This window comes from Parasteatoda tepidariorum, chromosome 7 (genome assembly GCF_043381705.1).
Source record: "Parasteatoda tepidariorum isolate YZ-2023 chromosome 7, CAS_Ptep_4.0, whole genome shotgun sequence".
NCBI lineage: Eukaryota > Metazoa > Arthropoda > Arachnida > Araneae > Theridiidae > Parasteatoda > Parasteatoda tepidariorum.
This window is the reverse complement of record NC_092210.1, coordinates 52,761,185-52,777,226: the sequence shown is the minus strand read 5'-3', so window position 1 is coordinate 52,777,226 and position 16,042 is coordinate 52,761,185. Positions and strand designations below refer to the sequence as shown.

Genomic DNA, 16,042 nt, shown 5'->3' with positions numbered 1-16,042 from the left:
TGTATGTATATATATATATATATATATATATATATATATATGGCTAAAAATGATATTGTATCGAAATCATAATGGAAATTATCTTTGCGGGAATAACAAACTGCTTTAGAAGAAATGGTCATGTGGCCGAAAATAATATGATGGCGTCAATGCATTGAAAACCAGAATACCCGTAAATGTATGCATTCTTATTCGAATAAGCTTTAAAAGAAATGACCACATGGCTTATCCAAGCGAAATCAAATTGAATACCACGTATTTCTCACTCAAAAAAGTAACACTTTTAAAGAAATGACCATATGGTGATGATATTTCATATGGTGCTTACCCGAATAACTGTTAAATTAACAGCCATTCGAAAATAATATCGTGGCATAATCGTATTGAATATAATTCTTACCCAAATAATTAACTACTTTTCAAGAAACGACCAAATGGCTATAAATAATATTGAGGCATAAATAAATATGATTATTACTGGAAAAATCGTTTTAGAAGAAATAATCGCATTTCATATCCTGGCGTAATCACATGGAATATGAGTCTTGCCTAAATAATTAACTAGTTTTAAAAAATGGCAATATGGCTTAAAATAATACTGCTGTATAAATATATTAGATACTCTTCGTGTTCGTATAACTGCTATAGAAAAAGCGACTTTATGACTAATCATGATATATTATCATATTGAATGTCATTTTTTTAAAAATATTTAATCATATTGGATATCATAATAAGCTATTTTTATTAAGAGACAATATCGTGGTTTATCTTTAACATGATCCTTAATTGAATAACTGCTTTAAAAGAAATAACCCATCGGCTAATCGTAGCTTAATGATATTGAATACTGAATATAAATCTTACCCGAATAACTATTTTTAAAGAAATTGTTATAAAAAAGGGAAAAATAATATTGTATCGTAAATATATCAAATAGTATTCTTACTCGAGTAACTATTTTAAAAGAAATTGTCAGATGGCTAAAGATAATATTTTTTTGCCAAAAGAATTTTTTTTCTAGATTTTTAATTGCAACTGAATAATAAATTTTGGAATAAAAAATGATTATATGCCTGTAAGCAATTTCATAATGTAAAAATATTGCACATGATTTCCATTCTGAATAACTGCTTTATAAAAAAAATAAAAAATCCGAACAGCAAAAAATAATGTAGCACGCATAATAACGACAGTATATAAAATAATGCAGCTAAAAACAAACATTTCGAAACGTAAAAATTTTGAATATTAAAATAAATGAATATCGATTTCTCTATAGCAATTATTAATAAGCCATTCTATAGTAAATAGGTCGAATTTTTGTGTAAAATTAATTTTCCATTTCCTCTTCTTCTATAGTAATAATATCGAATAAATAATTATTTAATTACTTTTTAAATTTTAAGTTAATATTAAACAACTGCATACTTTTTTTTATCGTTTTAAAGTTACTAAACATTTTTCAAGAAAACCAAAACTAACATAGTCAAACTACTTTAGTCATTAAACATTTTTAGTTGAACAAATATTCGAGAAAAAAAGCAAAAAAGTTAACGGTTTGATAAAAGCCGGCTATTTTAGAATTAAGTTTTTTAAGAATAAAATGCGGAAACATTTCCAATTAATAATTTCTATTAATATGATTTTTTCCCTTTTTGGTGGGCAGAGGTGAGGGGAGCAGATCTTCCTGTTTTAACACCATTATAATTCTGTTTTATTTTTTATTTCATTGCAAATTTTCAAGCTCGCTGCTGTAGTCAAAACATAAAGAAGATAGTATTGGCATCCCATTGGTTGAGAGTTGAAATCCTCGGACGGCGCTGCGACTACAAGATTTCTCACCTTCGTATAAACGTTTTGGCTATAATTGGCGAATAATCGCTTCTTATAATCGCTTGAGGCTCAACATTTTGTTAGCACTCTCTACAGTTTGCACAATGTAACAAAAACGATCAAAATATTATTTATGCGTTATAAAGTTCACTTCGATTTCAGTTTAGTTTTAATGACATTTCTTTCTCAAACTAAAAGATTTTTGAGAGTTAGATCAATCCTTTTGTAAATATAATAAACAAAAAGTGTTTTTATTAATTTTTATAAATTTACTTATTTTATTTTTATTTAGTTAAAAGTTTTTCCATACGCTTGAAAAAATGTGTATAAAAACGCTTTGACTAAGAATTGAGGTACAAAGATTTTATTTCCTTTAAAGAAAGAACGAAATGGGGGAAAAAATCCTTTGTAATAACTTAACGATATTACTATTTAAAATTTGCTTAACTATTTAAACTAACTATTAAAACTTAACTTTAACTTAATTAAACTTAACTATTTAAAATTTGCATAAGCTGCTAACGGGAGGAGAGGGGTTTGTGATTTACTTATTTTTACTAAAAAAGGGGAGGAGTATTAACTATAATCACTTAAGAAATTATAATCCCTAAATTTAAAAACTTTTTTTTTCGAAAATTCAAAAAAAAAAAAAATTAACAAAAAAATATGAAGGAAAAAAAATATACACTTGAAGAAATAAACTTGAAATGAAAGTAAAGTTTGGAGAAAGAAAGTGTTTTAAAAATGTTTCCTCTATGAGTTTCAGGGACTTAAAATTAGAAAATTAATAATTGTCAATAGTTAAAGCAAAAACAAGGGGAAGGAAGGGTTGTGGCTTTCTTACGTAAGCAGGGAGGAATTTGTGGTTTTCTTATTTTTTGCTGACAAGGGATGAGGGGTAATTCAAGATTGTCAAAACCTTGCCTACGTAATATTTGAATGAACTACCTTTATACAAATTATTTTGACATTATTTTGCAAACATTTTATACAAATGTAATTTCATTTTATGTAAGTTTTTAATTAGGAAATAATTTTCTTTTAAAACGAAAGTGGCGATTTTTTGAATTGTGATTAATTTAATTGAATTTTGGTTAAATTATGCAATTTGAAAACGAGTATTGAAATCAGCACCAAAAGATATGAACTCTTTTCAAACTTAATTTTTTCGTAAGCTTGAAAGTATATATTCCTTATACCATAGAGATGTATAGGTAGTAGGCTAATTGTATAGTTATACAGCCGCAGACATTTTGCGATGAGCCAAGCTAAGTGAAAAAGTCACCAATCTTTTCTTTCCGACACTTTATAGACTTATTGCTGTGAACTCATATTCATGTAGGCTTATTAGAACACACGTTCATTACTCAATTGCCTCTTTAATTTCAAGTTTCAGTTTCCAATAAATCCGTGTAACGAAGGGAACTTACTGGACTATTTAAAGGCTTATTACTTTTTCAGGCTCTTACACTATATCACTATCCTAAAATCACGACGCTCACAATATTCTACACTCTAAAAGCAATTTTATTTAACATACATACATTGAATAAAATCTGATTAAAAGGATAGCAGTTCTTGTAAAAAAAATTTCTTTCGTCCCCCACTTGTTGCTTCTTCAAAGAGAAAAAGCTCTCATCATTTGGCGACAAACTCGGAGAGTTGGCGATAAAAATCCATCCCTTTTCAAAGACAACGCCGAATACCGGTAAACCTATAGATAACCTCTCTTCTTCCTCCAGTTCGGAAGAAAACTTGTTTCGTGAGTAAGCGACGCAAACTTTCCTGATCCAATGGACTGTTTACAATTCGGATTCGCGTCGTGGACTATTCTTTTCCTTATGAACTTTTAAAAGATCAATTCCAAATACACTGTTTAATGTTTAGTGTAGTTAGAACTATGTGGACTATGGTGATTGTGCATCGGTAACCGACCAAAAATTATTTGCCCCGTTATTTGATGATCGCTGGTTTAGTGTTTCTTTGGAAAACATGCAATGGATTATACTTATGTCTTGTCTGCTGGCCCTGTTGGAATCAATGCCAGTAGCAGTGTCCGGTGCTCGTCTTGCTGACATCTACTGGAATTCATCTAATCCAATGTAAGTCTTCTATTCATATTTGTTTACAATGAATGTCCTAGATAAATACTAATAAGAAGACATATTTTTATAAGGTACACAACTCATAAAATTACTTTTATTGATAAAAGAATTTCTACTTAATTATATATGTTATCGTTTGAAGAATAAAAAAGAAATATTCCTTGACTTTATAAAAGAGCAAATTTAAAAGAATAATAAGTTAAATTAATTTAATAAATTTTTATTACTTTCTGAAAGATTAAAAGGAACTTAACTTATAGGATTTAAAGGATACATTAATTTGCTTATTAATAATTGATAAGCATTACTGTTACAAAGAAGTAATATGTAATCGTTTGAAGGAACAAAAAAGGAATTTTATTAGGTTTTATGTCTGACAAAATAAGAATTTTAATTACTTTATCTAGCGAATTTTTCTCATTTAAACATTGAAGGAAATGGTATTTACTATTAATAAATAAAAGAACTGCCTATTTGTTGTGAACTTTTGATTCGAATAGGAAAACATTTTACCATTAACGAACTCCTCTTATTAGTGGTTTGGATAACATAATAAAACGCGCTATACACAAAACGAAGCTGCTATACGCACTATTGCTTGCTATATTCTTAAATTAATTTATTTTTATCTCAATTTAATTTCATAGAATGTATGGTAAATCCAAATTAATAAAAATTTATTTTGAAGAAGTCTGTTGGAATAATATGTTAGTTCTATTACATCAGTTTTCGTTTTTGAGATGCATGGAATATAAATATGGTCAAGATCAGTAATTTTGTTAATAGAAATTTGTTTAATAAAAAATTTGCTTGTTACTTGAACATGGAGACTATCCACTTAATAAACAATTCACATTTTTCATATATTTTGTTGGATCTGATAACAGAGTAAGTAGTTCCCCATTAGTTGTTTGGAAATAGTATTTCTAAAAGTGTTCTTTGATGTTAATTTATTCCTCATTTTTTCAGTAAACGTAATTTTTCTTAAGAATTACGTAAGTTTTCTTAAAAATAAGCTTAAGTTAGAGTGCATTGTTTACTCAAACACTTTTTTAAGTCCAAAAAATATTCTAACATTTTACTTGTCCCCTATATTTCTTTTAATTTTACTTTTAGAAAGCCTGCAAATATTGCTCAATTTTTCTTATAGAATTATATAGTTTTGCAAAACAATTCTTGTTTTGTTATTTAAGTTAAGAAGTGTTTCAGTTTTTGCTTATCCTTTATCACAAAAATCAGCTTTATTTATTAAGTTTTTAATGATTTAGATTGGTTCTCCATAAAGAAGAATTTTTATTCATTTCGAAACTTAATTTTAACAATTATTTAATGATAAAACTATATATTTGAATTAAATATTTTGTAAAACATAAAAACTGTTATAAATATTCTGTTAAGTTCTTCAATATTTTTTATATTTATAATTGATTCTTAAATCTAGTTTACCCTTATGCTTTGCTTTCATAAAAGAATGTTTCAAACATTAATAACATGCTTATTTTGGGAATATAAACTAACTTTTCTGTGATACATGAAACATTGATATTCTTGTTCAGATTTTTTTTAAAGTTCTTAAAATAATTTTAAACTATAACTTCAGTTTGAATAAAATGTTTATCTTAAAACTTAATGCTGTCTGTCTTCCTAACTTGTAGCTTATAGATTTGCAGTTTTAAACATGGACCAAGATTGTCAAATTTTGTTGATTTTATTAACTTCAAGAATTCATATTGTCACTTGAGAATTTTTTAGTCAAATGCATGTGAATAGGTTTTCTATATTCTTTTTTGTTATAAAATTATTTATAAACAACCATAGTTTAAAGTTATAACAATGAGTTTAAATATTTAATATGCTTTGATTTTCCCAAATTTCACCTATTCTAGGTTTTGCAGATTTTTTTAATGTTTTTATTTTTGAAGTAACAGTGCTTTTGAGATTTGCAATATTTACATTGATCACATGTGGTATATTCCATCTAATAATAATGAACTTCGAATCAATTGCTGTGTTCTAGTCTTAATTTTTAAAAGAGTGACTCATATTAGAAGCTATAGCTTTTTAATTTTAAGTTATAGATTATATCGAACAATGACTAATTCTAGTCTTAGTGTAAATCAAACTGATCATATATAAATGTTTTCTTTGGTAGATGGAGCATCTATTCTTTTTAATAAAATAGATTCTTAAAAAATAAAATAACTCAAATTTTAGGTTTCTCGGATTGTAGCAATTAATGGGAGATCTGTTAAATTTTATTTAGAAATGATATTTTATGATTTATGTACTGAGTCAAACAATTTTTTTATTTCAATTCCGCTGGATATATTTATTTGGGTTATTTGAAACACATTGTTTTTCGTGGTGAATATGTTTTTTCCCATTTTATGATACTCTAATTTGTTTGGTTTAAATTGATTTTTCAGTAATTTACTCATTTATGTTAAAACTTTAAATATTCTACTAAAATGTAGACTGAACTAGTAAAGATCCCATTATGAGAACTAACCCTCAAATAATTATGAAATTCAGTTTTAATCTTATGGAATATTATTAACTTACTCATTGTTACTATAGATGAATAATACTTTGATATACAATCCTTTTAAGTTTTAATCTTACAGACTATTAACTTACACATTGTTACTATTAATGAATTTCCCAACACATTATTTTAAATTCTACAAGACAATACTTTAAGCTGGCATTCTGAAGGGCAGTAATTTTGCAAAATAACATTTGCTTCTGACATTTCAGACAAATCATCTATGAAAAGAGGTGTTAACCCTTTACATCTTTTGATGGAGAGAAGACCATTATGATTTATGAACTGAGGTTTTGCAACCTCATAAACTGGGTTAGAACATCAACTTCTGTTGTCCTAGCCACTCCCCTCCTTTGTTGTGGTCAGCTGCTGTTGTATTTCACTTTCCCCCTATCTTTAAATCCAGGGAAATATTCATATTCTCTGTTGTTGTAAGTTAGGAATAAATCTGTTATTTCATCATATATTTATTTGAGTTTACATTATTCTCTTTTGTGAAGAATTCTATTTAATTCAAAAGACAGGGAATATCTGTGTGTTTGCTTTTGATTTCGCTGTGATGTTATTTGAATAGAAAGATTTTGAGTTCTCTTGTTTGATATTTTGAGAGTACATATTTATATTCTCCTGATTAAAAGGATGCTATTGTGACTGGATTTTATCCTCCTCTTTGTTTACTTTCTGGGCACCATGTTGTCTCCAAATTCTGTTCTGTGGAATGTTGCCAAATTGAAATGGCAATCCATTGGGACTTTCTCTTTGCCAGAACATCATATTCTTTTAGTTTAAAGCAAACATTCATTTCAACTCGCCAAAAAAATACATTCTAAAATTTTTTATTCGCGTTTTTTAATTAAAATTATGTAGTGAGGGAAAGAAATAATTTATATTAAAAAAAAGCGCTAGAATCTTCATTTTCTTTAATGAATGAATAATAAAGAAGATCATGTTAGCTTTTTTTTTTTTTCCTATCATGGTTAAGATATACTCATTTTTATTGTTAAAAGAAAAAACAACTTAACAACACTTAAGAATTAGAATGTTCTATGGTTAATGTTAATATTTTATTGGAATTGTTCTGCTGTCAATAGGGAAGTGCATTGTTTTTAATTTTAATATTTTAAACATTTTTGTTAAAAATTTTAATTGAAATTTGTACTGTAGATGCATGGAAACCTGCTAGCCTGTTCAATATTGGCATTTTTATTTTTTCAATTTTTATTGTTTCAGATCAATCTGATTATCAATGGTTAATAAATTTCTCAGTCGAAATTTTCTGTATTTATATGCGGTTTCCTTATTTGTAATTCTGCACATATTGAGAGAAATTTTCCGATCTTGAGATATCACTAGTTACAATATTATATTTAAGATATTTTTCTATACTGTATATTATAAATTTGACTTATATAATGCAATTTTATTAGAATAATAATTATTAATTCTGTGCGAAATATTTTTTTCTCTTTCTTTCCATTACGTGGGGACCTGCGATTGTTCACTGGTTAAGCTAATGAATTGTCACGTGGTTCGATCGCCCCGGTTGCTTGAAGTGCACTCAGCTTCAGATTGATGGGGCTTATCTGGAAAATAAAAGCGGTCGATGCTCAATGCTAACCACATTGTCACCATCATGACCCCCCTGGCCCTCAACGGGTTGTTGCTGGAAAGCTTTGCTTTACAATATGTAGTTGAGAAGTTAACAAGGCACCTTTGTCTCGAGTCTTTCGACATGCTTGATACAAAATGAACTATAATATAATTTATTACAAATAAAATATTCCTAATCTAAGCTCAGCATTTAGGTATTTTATTGGATTTTTAGTTGAATCTAATGCAAATTTAAAGTTTTGAATTTTTTAAATTATTGTTAAAGAGTTTTTCTAAAACTGATTCTTAAAAAAGAAGAAGAAAAAAATACACGACAATTTAAATGCTCTCTAAATACCTTTAATAATGATAATAATAATAATGGCACAGTTAAATCAGAAAGATAAGGACCCTTCCGACTGGTTACGTAACATAACACAGTAATCATTGTTTTAAAGAGTTATTGTGTTGTTATTCGAGAATTCTTGCGTGCTAAGCCTACTTGACTTAGTCCCATTACTTACTCTTTTTCTTTTTACAAATTTATACCATTTATATTTTACTTGTATTATCTTTATGGATATATATATTTCTAGTTATAACATCAAATTGAAATTGCTTTAAGTGACTTTAAAAAGAAGTATCCATTTTCCCACCGTTCGGTCGAAGCCAAGAAAGGGCAAGATTTTAAGTGCACGCTATCTCTGTCACAGATTATTTTTCAGTGGTAGTATCTGCGGCAAGGGTGGTCCAGCAACCCTTTATCACCCAAAAACGCTACAAATTGCCTGCCTTCGAAAAGGAATGATTTTTTTACTAACCGCTAATGGCCATTGGCTTGTTGGAAACAAGATCGAATGCATCATACTGCCATTTTGGTCAGAGGTCGTTTCTTTTTGCCCTGTTCTAACTTGGGGTGGACTTTCTTTTTTTTTTCTTTCCTGTTAAGGTTGGATCGGGGGCGGGAATACAAGTGACTTGTCGTCCTAGTAAGTCGAACAAAAATTGGTTATTGTTCCTCGCATTCCTGTGAAAAGAAGAGGTTACTTGACAGGCTACTGAAATGGATCACTTTATTGTACGAGTTATTAATCATTTCAGTAGCTGCAGTTGCGCTTGTATTTTTTGTAGCTACCGCACAATTATAAGATCTTGACCGTTTCCCTTCAGTTATAATAGCATGTTGGCACAGTATCAGTTTTTTTTTTTTTTTTTTTTTTTCAATTTTGGTTTTATTTTTTATAATTTCATAAAGTTTTGCTTTAATTTCCTCCAAATAATTTCTAATTATGCAGGGGTCTGTCCAGACATTTTGTGATTGGTCCGTTTTTGTAAAATTGTGAAAAAATTACTCATAATTTGTGAATATTAAAGAAAACGTTAGGTCAAGTTTTTTCAACCAGGGTCCTGAAAATTTGTGCAAATAGGGTCCTGTTATTGCAAAAAACTTTTTCAATGAGTTTTTAAATTGTAAAGAGGTACAAGATTATGCTCAACACTTTAAAATTGTAATAAAAAAATAATAAATTTTAAAAAAATAAACAGCAATTGCTGCTACTAAAGTAGAGATGCAACATACAGATATTTGGTATTTAGCCTATACTACTGAAAGCAGAATATTCATTTCGGACGAATAAAGGAAGAAGCGTCTGCTGAAGACAAGACTTAGTTCGTTTACATCTGTCTTTCTTTCCCCCACTCCCCTGGGAAGGGTTTATTCGATTAACAAAACAATAATGAAGATCAACAAATTTGTGAAGGGTCCGATTAAAAGATAAATTATTTTGTGAAGAGTCCGTTTTTTAGTTAAAATATTTTGTGAAGAGTCCGTTAACGGACCCAAATTTCTTCTAAACAGACCACTGGTAATGATCAATTCAATCGATGATTCATGTAAGATTGAAAAATTATTGTACATAAATTTACTGTGCGAATGGGAATGAGCACTGGGGAAAATTCATCTGTTCCTTTTTTCGAACTTTATTATTGAATTATTTCTGTTAGCATTAGTTTGCTTTGGTCTCATACAAAAGAGAATTACTTATATAACTATGACAGTATTTTTTTCTTCCTTTACAAGATATGTAGTTATAGAAAGGCTGATTAAACATCGAACCATCTTTCATTTGATTGCTTTTTGATTTAGTAATTCAATTCTCGGGTATACGAATTCAACTAAATTGTTAAACGAGTTCGCATTATCGCTTCGTTTCACTTAACTTTCTATATCATTTAATAGAGGAAAAAATTTATAATTCTTTAAAGGATCTTTTAAAGAAAAAGAAAGAAAATCCCTGAAACCACAACTTCTCAAACTCTGTAATTCCGTGTTTTGTCATGCATGTCATTCTTATTTTTCTGAAACGCGTATTGTTCCTTGCAAGTGATGCATTAGGAATAATATGCTCGGTCTATTCGGCAAGAATAGTAAATCCGTTATTTACCGGTTTTCCTATCTCATCGATTTACTGTGATTACACGATAGGGTAGGAAGGTTTTAGCTGATTCCAAAATCAAAAATCGGATTTCTGATGTCTAATAATAGATGTTTTCTTCTAATACCCTGTACTTTTTCGCCAGTTCTATTGTTTCGATTTGGATGAATGGGGTTTGTAGTTCTACTGTTGGAATCCATTATAATGCTCAGATAGTTTTCATTTTGAAGTGAACAACAAATGGTGAAGATATTGATGTTAAATCATTAGAGATATTTTAGCTCTTATAAGAGTTTATAATTGGTAATTCACATTCAACAGATTTCACTTTCCTTGGTGAATTTTTTTTCAGTATTATTAGTGCTCACTAGGCGTTATAGTATTACATTTTAATGGTGCTTTAATAACAAGTCTACAAAATGAACAACTTGAATTTCGCCACTGATGTTAAATCTACGAGATCGTTTCTAATTTTTTTTTCATTATTATTATTATTGATTATTTGATAAGAAGAAATAATATACCTAGTTTTTATAATCTTTATGTCCAAAAATGAATTTGAAAGTTTTTTTTTCGTTTACAAAAAGCCGCTTTAATATATCCTGACAACTTTCGTATAATTAATGATTGCTCCAAGATAAAATAAAAATAGAATTATCGGACAAAATTGATTGATACAACGATTTAGATTAAGTGTTCACACTTTCATGTTGTGTACTTTATGTTTACACGTTTTAACACCTTTCCTCTCTCTTTTTTTTCTTTTTTTTTCTCGGTATATTCTGGAAGCTTAGCGCATTTTAAGTGTTCTAAAAGTCTTGAAAACGTTATTTGCTTTGAAATCAGTAACTTCTAAAATTATTTTATTTTCCAACAGTGAGAACTTTGGAATCTATAGATTCATTGGCTTATAACTTAAGGCTTCTAACTAAAAATGTAAAGGTGAAACGTGAAGTAATTATCGGTGAGCAATTAAAGGTGAATTATAATTGGATGTTTCCTAAGTATTATCCAAATTTTTTTTAAATATAAAAAAAAACTATTTTTATGGATTTTTTTTTTATTACATTTATTCTAAGAAATCTTAATTTTCAGTTTTTGCAATAAATAAAAAGTTATGTTCAAATTTTCTACCTGCAGAACACAACAAATTCTGTATAACAATTTATATCAATTTGTGAATGAAATCTGTAACGTATATATAACATTTTAAATTAAGTAAGATGGCGAATGTTTAGAATTTTTTTAAAATGTTCTATTTTAGCTTATTTATGTCCTTTCATAAATGTGGTCTATATATGAAAAAACGCTCATATGAAAAAAGTAATAGCACAGATTTGTTAGCCTAAAATATTTTTCTTCTTTTACTACCACTTAAGCTTTAAAAAAACGGCGTCTCATCTAACTTTAGAACTAAATATTTGTATTTGAATTATTAATATATTACGGTAGACAGAATTTACTTTTTTCTACAATGAAATTCTTGTGCTATCACTTTTTTTTTCTTTTTTCATAGAATAAGAAGTCTTTTCTAAAGGACGCTCGATACAAATGGGTTAAATCTTCATTTTTTCGATGTGCAGTAATTTATTCTTTCTTTTCTTACAAATTGTCTTTAGCGATAGTTCTGTACAAAATTTAACACATTCCATTTCAAAGTTTTCCTCTTCTATTTGCCAAAGATAGATAGTATTAACTAGAACTGCGGAAAATATGTTACAAAACGCATTAAAAAAAACTGTTGAGAGCTGAGCTTGAAAAAAAATAATTTTGTTTTCATGCGAAATAAAATGTAATCTGCATTTCGAAATTGAATGTAAATTTAATTTATTACTTATTACGTTCTTGAGCGACATATAAAAGGAATAGAATTTTTTTCTTTTTCCATTTGGATGCCATAACTAACTTCGTAGTATTTTGTGTTAAACTAAAGAGTGAATTAAATTTGTTATATTCGAAATTTGTTCAACTTCTTCCTTATTTTAAGATTAAATTGCAAGGTATATTTTTCGCGATAAGACTAAAGTTATTGAAGGAAGTAGTATTATTTCGATAGGATATATTTGATAACCTTTGTTTTTATCTTTAAACAATTTTATATTTATGGCTTAAGGTTTTCGAGCCTTTTTTGTCTGGGTTATTCCTCTTAGTGTTGCCATTGTGCTCCCTTCAAGATTTAGCCAGTTTATTTCTGAAAGCTTTTTTTTCGTAATCCCCAAATATCATTTAATGGAACACAGTGCCTGTGTTACTTTTGTCTTATGATCCCTTGAAAAGAGTAAAGATAAAAAATAAGCTATAAATTTTGCCAATAAATTTTATGTACTTTCTCCACTTTTTATTACTAAACCTATTTACTGAATTGAATAAGGTTCTTTTTTAGGGGAGCAAAAGTATGAAGGTATAGATGATCATTTTAAAAAAAGAATTTTTTTTTTTAAAAAAAAATTCAGAAATACAAATGTAAATAAAATATTTTTTTTTTTCAATATTAAACTATTATATGAAATTTTTTCGTAATTCCAATTTGATACTTAATGTGGTTTTGTGAAATACCCAAATTGAGTAGTAATAAAATTTTGATAATTTTCTGTTCCTCGCTTAATAATAAGATTTCTATTAATGACTTATGGCCAATCTAAGTATCACATTTACTAGAAGTATTTGCAACTATTTTAGTTATCCAATGTTTCCAATTATAATTAGAAATGATAACCTTCGTTAAACAACAGTCCAAATTTTGAGTTTACGACTACTAATGTTTAACTCCGTAGACTGGTAATTTTGAACCCAATCCAGAAGACAAAAGATATCCTAGGATCAAGTATAGGGGGAAATGTTGCATTTGTGGATAACTTTATAATGGAACTAACCCGCCTTTGCATTTTCCGTGCATTTGTTACTCGGATAGGAAAGGCACGAAAACCTCCCACAGTTAGCCTAACGGTAAGGGGACTCTAGCCCATTATCCGCCTACCACTGAGGATATTTTTACATCAGGACTGTGGTCGGTGCGAACCGGATGCGGAATTCGAATGAACCAGCCATCGCTAAGGTACGAAGCCGGGTTACGTCATTTGAAGGCGAAAGTTCTATCCCCTGAGCCACCACGGCTTTAATTAGAAATCATTATATTTTATTTTATAACCGATTTTTAACACCCAACTCAAATCTGAATTTACGACTACCAATGTTCAACTCCTTAGCCTTGTAATTTTGAACCAAATCCAGAAGACGAGGGAGCTCCTGGATCAGCATCCCAAAAGGTATTGATTGGTTATGGGAACTTAGAAGACTTTGTGACCCAGACATATTTAATCTGCACCAATCACCATTTTATTCACGGGGATTCTTCAGCCGGCTGTAAGACGGCGATAATAAATGAGGATGATAATAAATGAGTGGTAATAATTATTTTGGTAATTTTATTCCGTTATTTTGGTAATAAAGGATTGTGTATATAAGCGTATTGGAAAATCCTACTATTTGCAAACAGCCTCAATCACTGCAATGTCCAACAAAGCTCATTGCAATAAGCCAAACAAATAGCATTTCCAATCAGCCTACACGGCTTTTATCCACATTTTGTTTACTATATTGATGGACATTTTCTTTGTTGTTGCTTTCTTATGTGTTTTGGACATTCTGTTTTGGTTATCAGGGGTCTATTTAGAAGAAATCCGTTAACGGACCGACCCTTCACAAAATATCTTTTCATAAAAACGGACCCTTCTCAAAATATTTTAACTTAAAAACAACAACTTCACAAAATAATTTATCTTTTAATCGGACCCTTCACAAATTTTTTTATCTTCATTATTGTTTTGTTAATCTAATAAACCGTTCCCAGTAGGGGGGGGGGAGAAATACAGATGTAAACGAACTAAGTTTTGTCTTCGACAGACGCTTCTTCCTTTATTCGTCTGAAATGAATATTCTGCGTTCAGCAGTATAGGCTAAATACCAAATATGTACTTGTAAGTTGCATCGCTAATTTAGTAGCTGCAATTGCTGTTTATTTTTTAAAATTAAATTTTTTAAATTATAGTTTAACAGTGTTGAGCATAATCTTGTATGTCTTTACAATTTAAAAACTCATTGAAAAAGTTTTTTTGCAATAACGGACCCTATTTGCACAAATTCACCAAAGCGAACCCTGGTTGAAAGAATGTGACCTAACGTTTATTTTATATTCACAAATTACGAGTAATTTTTTCACAATTTTACACAAACGGACCTTTCACAAAATGTCTGGACAGACCCCTGGTTATTTGTGGAAGCTGTCCTAACACGTTGCGAAAGAAAAAAAGTTAGCAGTATTTGCTGTACATGTTTTCTAACTGTCTGCTTTTACGCTTATCATTACATTGAACATTAGTAACGTGATTAAGTAGCTACTAATTAAGCGTTTTCGATAATGAAAAATCTTTAAAATCAAAGTAAAATTCTCTCTTTGGTAACGGGAACGAACTTGCCTTTTTGTTGTAGATCGGGAAACAAGTTGTTCATCAAAATAAAAATGTACCCCTCCTTTTTTAAAAAATAAATGTGTACACCATCCAAGCAGCGTCACTTAGGCGACTTTTAACGCTTTAAAAAAATTTGGCCGGGAAATAAAAGGGTAGTAATTTAATTTTGCGATGCCTCACTAAGCGATGACTGGTTATTTTCTGCGAGGTGCCATTTTCAGTAATAAAATGGAAATAATATCGCCGAAGCTGCACTTAGTCATTGTTAATGAAGCTGTAAAAAGTGTATTAAAATTCAGTCTTCACTTACTGCTTTGAAGTTGTTTTTAAAAGTGATATGTTTCGTGTGAATATTCGAAACTCGGCTTTTAGGTTCCTCTTTGTCTGAGTACGATTACATTTTATCGTTATTTTTGTTTGAAAGGAGGCCCTTTCAGCTTTCAAATAAGGTTGTTACTTGAGTTTTAAAAATAGCTTAAGTTGTTTTCAATAAACTTCAGTTATTTTATGTGTGTCAATTGGTCATTTCTAAAGTACTGCGATACAAAATATTGTCGAGTATAATTTAACTGATCAACAATGATCATACTACCAGAGCACGAGCTAAGAACTTCAAATTATTAGCCAGTAAATTAGCCGAATAGAAAAAATATTATCTAAACTTCAAAAGTATTAGTCAAAGGCAAATCTTAAAACAATTTTTGTAATTATTTTTTTTCTCATTGAAAGCTTCAAATCAAAATACAAATTTGCTGTAAATTGAACTAGTATTTTATAAAATACAGATTCAAATGAAGAGTCATTTTGCAGTTTGGGAGGGGTAAATGAGCAGTGATTGGGAGATGGATTGAAAATAGTAGATATTTTATCGTCTTACTGAGAAATCAAATAAAATAGGTTAGGGTTAATTTCTTAGACTAGAGCAGTAATATGAGGATAAACCTGAAGCAACATTTGATGTTTATTTTTTAGATTCCGACTATCTTTTCAGTATATTTCATTTTAAATAAAACTTTTCATTCAAGTCTTATTTTTTAATAAAAGAAATTTTACTGTCGTGAT

The 16,042-nt window shown here is 29.0% G+C and overlaps 1 protein-coding gene across 2 annotated transcripts in view; it reads left to right on the top strand.

Annotated features, from left to right (window-relative positions):
* The window catches only part of LOC107456521 (ephrin-A4), a 394,958-nt gene that overhangs the window by 277,234 nt on the left and 101,682 nt on the right, over positions 1-16,042 (top strand). Inside the window, exon 1 of one of the 2 annotated variants that reach the window (XM_016074397.4) lies at positions 3,552-3,938. The exons of the other annotated variant lie outside the window; for it this stretch is intronic. Coding sequence (XP_015929883.1) covers positions 3,829-3,938 — 110 coding nt within the window. The 5' untranslated portion in view covers positions 3,552-3,828. Of the gene's footprint in view, positions 1-3,551; positions 3,939-16,042 lie in introns of those variants that run through there. 2 annotated transcript variants of the gene reach the window in all.